This window comes from Rhodamnia argentea, chromosome 4 (genome assembly GCF_020921035.1).
Source record: "Rhodamnia argentea isolate NSW1041297 chromosome 4, ASM2092103v1, whole genome shotgun sequence".
Taxonomy (NCBI): Eukaryota; Viridiplantae; Streptophyta; class Magnoliopsida; order Myrtales; family Myrtaceae; genus Rhodamnia; species Rhodamnia argentea.
In genome coordinates, this window is record NC_063153.1 from 4916767 (window position 1) to 4930623 (window position 13857).

The following is a 13857-nucleotide window of genomic DNA, read 5'->3' on the forward strand; positions in this document are numbered from 1 at the left end:
TAACATTTTGAAAAAACTCAAATCTGATTTATTTATTCTTTCTATTGAATAATTTGTTTTTGCCGATTGGTACATTCACTTTGTCAGAAAGAGACAAACAAAAAACAGATGGTTTCGTTGGTTGGGGGGGTTGAAGCCAGTTTTGATGCTTATCGCCTCTTCTCATTGCCTGATTTCCTCTTTAACGTCTTCCTCTTCAAATATCAGAGTCTCTTTCTCTTCAACCTCGTCTTTTAGCTCACGCGCTCTGCCCTTCTCCTCATTCCCAAGGAGGACCCAGTCTCAGTCTCAGTCTCAAGTTTCCAAAATATCAATGCAAAATAATAATAATAATAAATTGCTGATTTATTTGTGGTGAAATGCTAAATAATCCAAGAGTAAAAAGTTTCTATTTGAATTATTATTATTTTCACTTGAATGGAAATCTTACAGCTCATGTAATTTTTTGTTTTTTTAATTCGAAACTCCTGGATCTTCACCATATTTTAAATTTTAACATGTAAAATTCGTGTATTATTATTTATTTAAAATTTGAATGTAATCATTGTCCGACCCCGCCCAAAAAAAAGAATGTAATCACTGTGCTGATAAATGTTTTTATGTATTTTAATGTCTAAACAAAAGTCAAATTATAAATGCCAAATAAATTAAAAACCTAAAAGTAGAAAAAGCAATTTCGAAAACACAAATTGCGACCTCTAAGGATGCATGACAATAGTTCAATGTCTCTATTTTTCTATTTTTTTTTGTTCCGAAGAACAGGTTTGGAATAGAAATCTGTTTGGTAACGCAATTTTATTTTTCTATTTTTGAACAAATTTTTTGTCCAAAAATGAGTTTGGAACAGAAATAAGAAGTAGAATTCTTTTTTTTTTTTTTTTCTGAAACAAAAACAGAAAGAGAAATTGTTCTCACTACTTACTCTCTCTCTTGTCTCTACCGCCATTCGCCGGCCATCTATCGTCGTTCGTTGGTCATCGGTCTCTAGCTCTCGCCGGCCTTCGGTCTCCATCCACCGATCGATGGCCGAGGCCCAGTGGTTGGCAGCAGTAAAATTTTTTTGCTGCTATCAAACGAATTTACATTTCAAAAATAAAAATTTTGTGTCGTTATCAAACGAATATCTCCGCTCAAAAACTTGTCGAGGGAATATGAGTATCTATTTTTAATTATAAATTGAGCCCGGGAGAGAGTAGTTGGCATTCGCGCCAACTGAAATAATTCCACGTGTTTGTTCTTTTTTTTTTTTGTGGCAAAAATGGGGAAAGAAATCACATGTTGGAACTAATTTCCCTTCGAAGTAACAAATGTTCAGAATTCTTGGCCCGTCCGCCATTGAAAACCGATCTTCCGAAACGGGGACTGAGCTTCACGCGCGGCGCGAGCGGGGGGTACTGCAGCAAACTGAACATCAGTACAGTAATGGATGCGACAAAATTGTTAAATAATCACCACAAAAATACCTAACCAACCCTCTTTTATAAATAAAAAAAAAAAACCGTTTCTTTGAGGCCGAGCTTAAAAGAGCAACGAAAGAAATTATTAAAACAAAATGCAGTAAATTAATGATCTAAAAGAGAGAGAAAAAGAGAAAAGGAAGGAAAGAAAGAAACGTATTGTTAAATAAATCGCAGTTAAACGAAATGATCTGTCTCAGACGTTTCAGACAGTCTACGAGGAGACTGAAACATGCCTGCGCTCACCACCCATCATGGCCAACCGCAGCTCTTCTCGATGGACGAGGACAGCCGATTGTAAGGAAGGAAGGTAGGTTGGGGGGTCAAGCTCTTGGACCCTTTCTAATCTTGACACCTGTAAACCCACCAAAAAAAAAGTCGAAAAAGAATTTAAGAAAAATTCACAATGATTTTCCCGATTAAATCCCGGTTCCAAAGGGCGTTAAAACCAAGGACCCTTTAATGAAAAAGAAGAGGGAAACGCCATTATCAATGAAAGATTAGACTAATTTGCGGGGGAGGGGGATTGAGATCCGGCTCCTCCTCAGCCCCCAAGAGGATCCCAGCAGGGGAAAAAGCTGAGAAACCGGAAGGGGAAGGGGGGGAAAGATCGGATCCTGGAGAACAAAATCTGGAGCATTCAATGGCGACCAGCAGAGGGTGAAAAGATCCATATGTGACATGTGTGCCAAAAGGTGGAGGTGGGAGGGGATGGAGAGGGGGGGCCCCAGCTCCAGCTCTGGGCCCCACCCCCCCCAAACCTTTTCCTTTTTAACCATATGGGACATTTCTCCCTTGGTCCCCATCGACAGCAGAGGTGGACTTCTCTTTTGAACCATATGGGACTTTTGCTCGGGGCAATGGCATTTTGCCTTGATAACGAGGATTTTGGGTGATGGGGGTGTGCTCAACAACCCTAATTTGAGCAAAAACCCAATTGAAGAATTTACTGGGTTTTTCTCGAGATTTATTATTGCTCCTTTTGTTTTGGGGGTGGGGGGGATGTGATTGTGAGTGGGCTCTTTTCACTTGCCACACCGCCCATCAAAATGCAAAGTTACATACCAAATGGGTGATGGGTGTGCCTCAAGAACCCTAATTTAAGCAAAAATTGAAGAATTTGCTGGTCTTCTTGGCTCGAGATTTATTTACCCTTTTGTGGGAGGGGATGTGCGCGGCCAGGGGGCTTTTAAAGGGAAAGAGAAGATCGAGGGAGGGGAAAAGAGGAGGGAAATTTAAGAGCAATTAGTGGGGGGATGTGATTTCATGGTCATTAACCTCAACCACTTGGTAATTACCACATTGGAACCGTATGGTTATTGTCTCTCTCATTTCACCTCCTCCCCCCCTTCTCAAACACCCTTTTGATACATCACACCCCTCTCCCTCCCTCTCTCTCTCTCATTTCACCATCGAGGCAGAGCCCTTTGCAGCAGCAGCGGCAGCAGCAGGAAAGTGGTACAAAAGCTTCCATAATAGAAAACGGTGACAAGGAAGTTCACCCAAGAAACGCGCCCTGTGCATCACTCAATCCCCAAAACCCCCCCCAAAACACCAACCGGGCCCCACCCAACTCTCTCCTTCTCTCTCAAAACTCCAAAAACCCTATTTTTTTTCCCCTTTTGCCCTTGCTGTTTTCCTTCACCAGCTGTTCTCCCTCTGTACTTCAAAAGGAAAATTCATATTACCCAGAGCCAATCCCTCTCATCTCTCCTCAAAAGCCCAAAACCCAAAAAAAATCTCTCTCTCTCTCTCTACTCTCTACTTTCTCTCTCTAGCTTTCTTGACACTTTCTTGCTTTATTCTCTCATTCTCTCCACAAACTCCCCAGTTCCTCCCCTTGAAAACATCAGAACCCCACAAGACAACCTCCCCTCCCCCTCCCCCAACCCCTATAAATAATCCAAGATCCATTTGTCCCTTCCTCAGATCACAAAAAAAAAAAAAAAAACACACACACACACACAACTCATTTCCCTAGAAAACCCAAATCCCCATTCTCCCTCACCCTTTACTCCCCGGTTCTGCTTCAAGGTCCAAAAAAGAAAAAAAAAAAGAGGGGAAAAAAAAATCTCAACTTTAAGTCTCACAGGCAAGAGATGAAGGAGTTCTGGACATCCCTGGCCTCCCTCCTCGGCGTCCTCGCCTTCTGCCAGAGCCTCCTCCAGGTGGTGTTCCCGCCGGAGCTCCGGTTCGCCTCCCTCAAGTTCCTGAACCGGGCCCTCACCTGCTTCTCCTCCTACTGCTACTTCGACATAACCGAGATCGACGGCGTCAACACCAACGAGCTCTACAACGCCGTCCAGCTCTACCTCAGCTCCTTCGTCTCCGCCTCCGGCAGCCGCCTCTCCCTCACCCGCGCCGTCAACTCCAGCGCCACCACCTTCGGCCTCTCCAACAACGACTGCATCGACGACGTCTTCGACGGCGTCGCCGTCCAGTGGGAGCACGTCGTCACCCAGCGCCAGTCCCAGACCTTCTCCTGGCGGCCCCTCCCCGACGAGAAGCGCGGCTTCACGCTCCGGATCCGGAAGCGCGACAAGGACCTCATCCTCGACTCCTACCTCGACTACATCATGGATAAGGCCAACGACATCCGCCGCAAGAACCAAGATCGCCTCCTCTACACCAATTCCCGCGGCGGGTCGCTCGATTCCCGTGGCCACCCTTGGGAGTCGGTGCCGTTCAAGCACCCCAGCACCTTCGACACGTTGGCCATGGACCCGGACAGGAAGACGGACATCATGGAGGACCTCCGCGACTTCGCGGCGGGGCAGGCCTTCTACCAGCGGACGGGACGGGCCTGGAAGCGGGGCTACCTGCTCTACGGCCCGCCCGGGACGGGGAAATCGAGCATGATCGCCGCGATGGCCAATTTCCTCGGCTACGACATCTACGACCTCGAGCTGACCGAGGTGCACTCCAACTCCGAGCTCCGGAAGCTCCTCATGAAGACCAGCTCCAAGTCCATCATCGTCATCGAGGACATCGACTGCTCGGTCAATCTGTCCAACAGGTGCAAGGCAACCCCCGCCGCCGCCGCGCCCCGGAGCTACTACGACCCCGACGCGGCCCGCGGCGGCGAGGACGGGAACAACAACACGATCACCCTCTCGGGGCTCCTCAACTTCACCGACGGCTTGTGGTCGTGCTGCGGGAGCGAGAGGATCTTCGTGTTCACCACCAACCACATCGAGAAGCTCGACTCGGCATTGCTCCGGAGCGGCCGGATGGACATGCACATCTACATGAGCTACTGCTCGTACCCGGCGCTCAAGATCCTGCTCCGGAACTACCTGGGCAGCGAGGCCGAGGAGCTGCTGGGCGAGGCGGCGGCGGGGGAGCTCCGGGAGGCGGTGGAGAAGGCCAAGATGACGCCGGCGGACGTAAGCGAGGTGCTGATCAAGAACCGGAGGAACAAGGAGAGGGCGGTGGGGGAGCTGCTGGAGGCGCTGAGGGCGAGGGCGGAGAGGAACGACAAGTACGGAGGGTTGAGAGAGGAGTGCGAGCTGAACGGGGTGGCGGTGGAGGAGGAGGAAGAGGAGGAGCAGGAGAAGAGGGCCCTGGAGAGCCCCAAGGAAGGGAGGAGCGACTGCGAGGACGATTCTTGCAAGAAAGTCGAGGAGGACGATGAAGAGAAGAAAGCAAAATGAGAGGGAAAATCATCTTCTCCTTTTTTTTTTTTTTCCTTTTTTTTTTTGGGCTTAGAAATGAAAAATGGATAAGCAATTCGATCCTGTTGGGGGAACAGACGGATGGTTATTTTTGGTTCGTGATTTCTGAGGGCAAATTGGTAAATTTGAAATGTCTTATGAAGAATTTAAAAGCACTGCAATGACTCAGCAAAAATAATAATAAAAAATTCGACATAAAGATCCGACGACATTCAGAGGTTATCCACTTTCGTGGGTATTTCTGTTGTTTTGCTCTTTTTGAGAGGGAGGGCCGGCCGGCCGGCACACGGCTTTTTGGAGACGTTACGATGTGCGCAATGTGATTTTGGGGAAAGTAAATCTTTTTAATTAATTTTTGATTTTTCTTTAAATTAAATTGCCTTTTTCATTAGGAAGACGAGTACCATCTTTTGGTAAAGTCATAATTTTTTATGGATCCATTTTAATGATGCGAGAGAATCTTTACATGTCGTATTAAGTTGATTTATCTTTACATATGTGTTTGACGTGCAATATTATGTTGATATCTTTAAGTGAAATGAAATTTAAAAAAAAAAAAGGTGGTAAGAGATTTCATTTCACATCGGAGTCGTCCGACCATGGGAATTAAGTACAAGCAAAAGTGACACAATGTGTTGTCCAAATGCTGCACGTGAGACATTTCCCCCGTGGTTTCATTAAAAATTTGTTTAATTATTTATTGGATTATATTTGGGTTTAGGCAAATAATTTCAGGTCCCAAGGGTGTCGCTAGGACGTCCTAATGCTAAATACGTTTGTCTGCTTGTTTCGCGAAAAATCGACCACTTGAGAAATATTATCTAAAAAGGTGAAGTTCGCAGCGCTTGAAGAAACGAATTCCTAGAAAATCTTTCATTCATCATATTTTGATGTTGAGACTATTCTGCATTGATTGATTTTTTTAATAAAAAAATATCTTTCAAATCATCGATTTTTTCCTATGACAAACATGCTATTGCTATTAGAAATCCTGAAGTGGTAACCTCAGGATGCATTTGCTGCAAATTAATTTTCGTCTCACGAAAAATATCACCAATTTAACTTCAAATTTCACCCCATGAAAAAACCTCAAATCGATACCCTTGTTTTGGATCGGGTGTTCCTATTTGACGTTTCTCACAAGAGGAAAACTTATCGGGGGTAAATATGTCACGGGATACAAATTTAAGATGTTTTGTCGGATGAAAATTTGTTCGAGGGCAAATATGTTATGGAGTGCCAATTCGTTCGACCTCTATGCAATAAAGAAAACGAGTGTTTGCTGACAATTTGAAGGAACACATAGATGACGTGGAATGAAATTGGCATATAGATGAGCAACGGGAATAAGAAAGGGTGTAATTCTATCCAATTTAAGGCTTCATTTGTTCTGCGAAAAATAAATAACTTGAAAAATATATTTTTTTCAAAAAATAATCGTTTGCGTCGCTCGAAACGATTAATCGACGAAAATTATTTTCATTGTGAACAACGAGTTATGTATAAAAGTTTTCGTGGACAATGGAAATGTTTTTCGTTCATTCATTTTTATTAGAGATACAGTAAATGGGAGGGTTTTTAGTTCATAAAATTGAAGGTCACATATTCAAATCCCACCAATTTATTGTCCTAGCGAAGCGCAATTCCCTTCTCCACCATGCATCTTAGTCGTGACTTAGGGATCGTTCGCTACATCAACCATCAATCTCTACGCCGGATGTAATGGCAATCGCCACGTGGTGGTAGCCGTTCTAGGGTGACCATGCGGTCGCCACGCACCGAAGATCATTGCCTTGTGGTCACTAGTTGCGATAAGGGAAGATTTTTTTTTTTAATTTTCGTTTTCTATTTCTATTTAGTATGTATTTTATTTTCATAGCTAGCTTGGTATTCAATCACTTACCATATATAGGAAATCCCTTTACATAATTTTGTATCTTATTCTCGACCGAACGTAGCCTTAGAATCAAGAGCCAGGATGAAAGCTACAAATAAGGTCAAATTACTAACTTTCCTCCTACCATATGTTTGGAAAAGATGGGAAGTGTGGAGACGTCGGTCAAGGATGATACGAAATCTAACATTAAATGTGACCTGTGTTCTGCCCTAACATTAAATGTGGTCCTTTGTTCTACCCTGCTTATTTTGCCCTCTCCAACTTTCCAAATATAGCATTAAACAAGCAAAGAGACAAAAAGGAAATACAATTACTTGAAAATGGGTTCTCTCTTTTTGTTCACGAGCATTGTGGAGGACGGACAATTCCAGTAGCACCACGTACCATTATTCATGATTATTTCATTAAAATAAAATAAGATTTTGGCATAGCACGAAATTAATTATCCATGATGAAAAACCCAAGGCTGCATTTGGTCATTAAGATAGGGTATGTATCATGTAGTTGGTTGCTGTTTAGGATAGGATAAAGAGAGATATAGAGGGGACATAGCCTGAATAAAAAAAATCCCAAGGGAGGGAGTGTGATAGACTAGAATAAGATTTCTCAAGATAGCAAACAAGAAAAGAATCGGATTTTTTTTTCACAACCGTCGTCTCTCTTCTGCGTTGGGCAACCTCTTTGCTGCGTTGGGCCACCTCTGCGGCAAGGGGCTACCTCTCCAATGGTGGCGACCAACAAGATGTGGCCGCCTCTCCGGCGACGTCAAGCTAGGGTCTCCAATTGCAAAGTCAGATATCTCTACGACCTTGTTCTTTTATTGATTATTTGGCGTAAAATGAGATCACTTCCCTCATTCTTTAACCGACCGAACATTTACGACATTCAAAATGGGTCTCGACATTTTATGAAGAACTCGAGATTGATTGTCGACTTTCAAGGTAGCTCTCTTGGACGACTTTCAAGGTAACTCTCTTGGACGACTTTCATGAGTGCAACTTCAACTTGTGAAAACAGATTGAATAATTAGATTGTTCAGCACATGTTTACTCAATCGACAAGACAATAAGCAATGCTAGTGGGTCATTCTCAAAGGGTTCAACTCCAAGTCAAGACCCTTGATTCTACGGGTTCGCTCCGTCAACATTATACTCGAATTCAGATGGAACAAACCTCTGCTAAACAATAACTCACTTTTTAGAACTCAAATTTATAAATTATCATGATGTTTCAGCAAAATAGAGACGATCTCAGCCGTGCCTTGCCTCTACTTATTCGATTTGAAATCCACAGTTCACCAAACAGTAGCTCGAATATGACAAGAACCTTGGATTTCTTATCCTGTCATATCCAGTACTCTCTTCGACTAGAAATCCGGATGATCAAACACAATGAGGTCGATCTTGCTATCTAGGACGAAAGAGGATTTTCAATTCGCAAACTTGGAATCACTTATTCAAATCTCACCGATTGTTTGCGAATTACTTTGAATTGTAATAATGCACAAATGATGAAATTGATTCGTGGAGCTTGCAAGGTGTTTTATAAATTTTCAAGTAGCCAGACCTATAGGCTCGTGCCCTTAAATATGAAAAGGTGATCCACAAAGAAACTAAATTGTAGAGCCATTTCATGGTTGACGCGATCAAAGCATTCAATTGTGTTCTATAAAATACAAAAACAGAAAAACGATTTACCTTCTCCCGATCTTATATTTTATAACTTATGTTGGCATGTGATTGACTCGATGTGGAAGATTGAATCAGCAGAATGTTTGACTGTAGTGGCGGCTATTGCATCACATGTATATGAGAGATTGCACGTGCAATGTTTGCTTACTATGATAGCTACAACATTATAGCCAGTAGATATGGATTCCTCTGTGCAATCACAATTCCTGTGTACTAAATAACAGTTGTCTCTAGATAATTATTTATTTACATTAATTATTAACTAATAGATAATGCTCTATATATTAAATTTTCATATCCTGATGATATACATGAGGTAGTACACTTATGATTGGTTATTAAAGTGATAATTACTACAATATAATATTTCTCCGATGATCACATGTTACGTGCTTAATTTTAGTTATAATTATTAATGAGTTATTAAATGATGAGCGATAACAGATTATGTATGTATGTATGTATGTATGTATGTATGTATGTATGTATGTTCTGTGAGGTATTAAATTCAACCGTCATTACATATGTCATTCACGAAAACAAAAATTGTGGTACGTACAACATTATTTAAACCAAACAGCACAGTAACAATTATCAAGTAGGGGTGATCGGTTCCCGATCCGGTTTGATTCCACCATGGAGCCGAGAATTGGACCAGGAGGACAGTTCCTAGTTTCAAGGACCAAAAACTGGATCGATCCGGGCCGGTCCGGTTCTTAGGCAGTTCAATTATTGGACCGATCGCATTTCTTTTTTGTGATTTGGCATTAAATTTTTCTCGATAATGACGTATTTACCGAACTATCTCTCGTTAATTACATCGTGTCGTCACTAAACTTGAAATTCATACTAAGCATCCTAAGCATATTAACTTTAGGTTTAAATATGTTTAGAAATTTTCTAACATATTTTCGGTCCGGCCTGGGCCAATTTTATGGAATCGGGAACCGAACCAAAACCTTCAAGAACCCGACCAACCGGATGATTCTATCCGATCCAAGCGATTTATGATTCGATCGATTCATTATGCCCAGCCCTAATAGTTAGAGCTTTATTAAATTAGAGTGTAATATCCGTTACATTACAACACCATTCCCTTCCGCAGCCAAACGAGCCGGAAAAATTGATTCTCTCGTGAATGATTGCGCTCCGTCAAACATTGAGTCTCTTGTGTAGGTCGCATATCCGACTCCTACCAATTTGTTGTCCTAGCAACTCTCTTCTCCACCATGAATCCTAGTCGTGATTTAGAGAACGTCCGGTAGAACACCCATCAATCTCCGGGCTGGATGTCGTGGCAATTGTCGCGTGGTGGTAGCCGTTCTAGCGGACCATGCGGTCGCCAAGCGCCGTAGATCATTGTGCTATGGTCACTGGTTGTGATAAGGGCGGAGTTTTCCTTTGTTTTTTTTTCGAAAATTTTCACTTTTCTATTTCAATTTAATATGAATTTTGTGTTTTCATAGCTGGCATAGTATTCAGTCACTTACGATATATAGGAAATCCCTCCACATAATTTTGTCACGTCTTATCTTCGACCAAACGTAGCCTCAGAATTAAGAGCCAGAAGGACCAGCCCACGATGAAAGCGACAAATAAGGTCAAATTACCATCTTTCTTCCTAACATATTTTCTATGACCGCTTGGAAAAGATGGAAAGTGTGGAGACGTCGGTCGAGAATGGTACGAAATCTAACATTAAATTTGATCTATCTTCTGCCCTAACATTAAATTTTGTCCTTTGTTATACCCTACTTATTTTCCCCGCTCCAACTTTCCAGATAAAGCATAAAACAAGAGAAGAGACAAAAAGAAATGCAATTACTGGAGATTGGGTTCCCTTTTTGGGACCAAGCGTACTGGAGGACGGACAATCCCAGTAGTATAATGTACCAATATTCATGGTTATTACATGCATGATAGCACGAAATAATTATGTACGACCAAAAATCCTCAAGGTCGGGACCGCTAACTAGGACGAAAGAGGATTTTCAATTCAGAAACTTAAAATAACTTTTTAAATAAATCTCAAAGACTATGTGCAAATTACTTTGAGCTATGATTATGCGCAAAGGGCGAAACCGATTTGTGGAGCTTGTAAGATGTACCATGAAATCTTCAAGTAGCCAGACCTCTACGATTGTGTCCTTCGATATGGAAAAAGTGATCCACGAAGAAAATAAAATGTAGAACCATCTCCAGATTGAAGCGATAGAAGCATTCAATTGTATTGTGGAAAAAACAAACTATTTAGTTTCTCCCAATAGTAAATTTATAACTTTTGTTGACATGTGACTAACTTGATGCAGAAGATTTATCACAACACTTTTGATTATAGTGGTGACTATTACTGTAAGAGTTTTCCTGGTGTGGACTACATTAATTGAAATTATTTATACGGGATTGGTCTAATAAATAAAAGATATAAAAAAAATTCTTAATGGGCCGAATATAGGCTTGGCTAGTGTGAGCTGAGTTCGGCCCGGCCCTTGATAAGAGGGTCCGACTAAAACTCTATAAATAGGGCTAGGGCGCCCCCTTCTAAACCTCATTAGTTCATTAGCCATACGGAAGTGCTGCCTCATCAACGCTAGGCTTCTAGAGGGTAATAGAAGGGGAGAACTCGAGCCTCGGATCATCGGAACTTCGTTCAAGGCACCATGGATTCGAAATCGGGCATGCCTAAGGTTTTTCTCTATTGTTATGTTTCTAGTTTTCGATTACGGCGATCCTAAGGCATCGTTTAAGACGTGCGGCAGCCGTTTGGACCGCTTACAATTGGTATCAAAGCCGATGTAATTTGAAACTGGAACTATATGTTTGTGCCTGTTTTCGCAAATTGCGTCGAGATGAAACTTGTGCTTAATGGCGCATTTGGATAGTACTCGACGAGACGAGTCCGGCGAGTGATCGCCAGACCTCGGCGGATGCCGGACGCGCCCTCATGTGCGGCGCGTCGGGCTACCCGCCCTCACGCTCCAAGTGAGAACCGCCTTTGGGATGCTGACGTCATTGATTACGTCGGCATGGCATCCCGCCTTACCAACAAGCGACACGTGACGCCACCTTATGAGCGGCCGCCACGTGTAGGTGACGTCATCGCCCGTGCTACCTTTGACCCGAGTCGACCCGACCCATTGACTTTTGACCAGGTCAACTCTGCCCGGTCGGGCTGTTGAACATTGATCGATTGGGCCGATCACTAATCAGATCGGGCGATCGAGCCGGTACCCGATTGGACCGATCAAAACCGATCATACCGGTACCCTATTGGATTGATTTTTTTTTTTGGTGACGCACATGTCGTGTGTGTGCGGCGTGTGAAGCCCAAGCGCAGTTGGTGAAGGTGGTGTGTGTAGGCGCTTGCGTGCTCTTTTTGGAGAGTATTTTATATCGGCGTGCTCATATTGAGATGCTCTACATTGTGGTATAGTTATATTATACATTTGATGCCATAAATGATGTGAAAATGCGTATTTTTTGACTTTTTCACGTATTCCGTATATTTTTGCTGTGGTATTGGAAATGGATTTGTTGGCATGCTTGTATATTTCCACGTTTGGAATGAGTAAAGCATAAATGTGTTGATCGATTGTATAAAGTTTTACTTGCATCGATCAATGGAACAATGTGATTAGCATGATGTGTGACTTTGGTGAGAAATTGCCCCTTGTCTTTAAGTTTAAAGTCACATATATATTGTATATGTGAGACATAAAGTTTATATCATTGGTATGAGAGAATTTCACGGATTGAGTTGGGGTAGTGACTACCAAAGTGGCACACCCGATTGGATTTGTGAAATATTAGTCTCATATTATGGTGGGATGTATCCTGTTCTGATGCATGGTTATACTTCCAAAGGTGGTGATCGTGTGTTGGTTCATAGAGGGTCACATGTACTACATATGGTTGAGAATTGACCAATTCTAGTGAATCACACACCCAAAGGTGGTAATTCACGAAAATTGGAATATATTCTCATGGCCACTATCATGTGGAGACTTTACAATTGCATGTCATGTATTCTACCCAAAGGTGATTGCATGATGATGTGCGTGGCTCTCGGTTGTGTATTTATAAAGTTTCAAGTTACGCAGTTCTCACATGATGCTGATCGTATACATTGTCCGTTTTATCAATCACGTTCTCTGTAAATGGCAACTCTATTGTGATTGAGGTTCTTAATGGTTCAAACTTTAAGAAATGGAGGGAGTATTTTCTATTTGCGATGGAGCTGGCGGATATGCATATTGCTCTAAGTGAGGATAAGCCGGTGGATCTCATTGTTAACGGTATAGAGTCTGAGAAAATGCTCCATGCTGCTTGGGAAAAGAGCAATAGCATTTGCCTATCATCTATGAGGCGATCCATCCAGGAGCACTTGAAAAGTGGGCTGTTGGCTGATTGCATTGCCAAGGAAATGTTGAGTGCCTTGGACGAAAGGTACCGCATCTCGTCTAATGCTGAGGCTGGAGCACTTGTGCGGGAACTCTTTGGTATGAGGTATGATGGCTCGATTGGAGTTAGGGATTACATCCCGAGAGTGGTAGACATGCAGATAAAACTTAAGGGGCTAAATGTTTCCATTCCCGATGCCTTGCTTGTACATCAAGCCCCTTCCACCCGATTTTGGGATTATTAAGACTAACTACAATTCCCAATGTCGGGTTTGGTCGTTTAATGACCTTATAGCAAGGGTAGTGGCAGAGGAAGATAAACTAAAGAAAGATAGAGGATACATTGCCCTATATGCCTCAAGTTCCAACCGTAAGAAAGGTAAGAAGTTCAAAAGTCATACTCATAAAGGTACTCAAGAAACCACTGGTCATTCAAAAGGTATGGGTCCTAAGAAGCCCTCCTTTAAGAAGGGTAATGATCGCAGCTTCTTTTGTAAAAAGAGTGGTCATAAGAAGAAGGACTGCAATAAATTTAAAGCTTGGTTGTCTAAGCGGGAACCTGAAGGTAATGATTCTTTGGCATTGGTATGTGAATCCAATCTATCAGAAGCCCTATCGGGTTCTTGGTGACTTGATAGTGGTGCAACTAATCATGTTGCATTTACCATACATGGATTTATAAACCGGAGGTAGCCAAATCGGGATGAATCAAAGCTCACTGTGGAAAATAATAACAAA

General features: G+C 42.5%; 1 protein-coding gene across 1 annotated transcript; it reads left to right on the plus strand.

Moving 5' to 3' along the window:
* The first annotated feature begins 3427 nt into the window (after nt 1–3427).
* On the plus strand, nt 3428–5278 carry LOC115750815 (AAA-ATPase At5g57480). The gene has a single exon (XM_030688377.2). It carries the CDS (start codon nt 3557–3559, stop codon nt 5108–5110), a length of 1554 nt encoding a protein of 517 aa, XP_030544237.2. The 5' UTR covers nt 3428–3556; the 3' UTR covers nt 5111–5278.
* The last annotated feature ends 8579 nt before the right edge of the window (nt 5279–13857 follow it).

Coding starts and splice junctions, on each gene's coding strand:
- LOC115750815 (XM_030688377.2), top strand. CDS start 3,557: ATGAAGGAGTTCTGGACATCCCTGGCCTCCCTCCTCGGCGTCCTCGCC.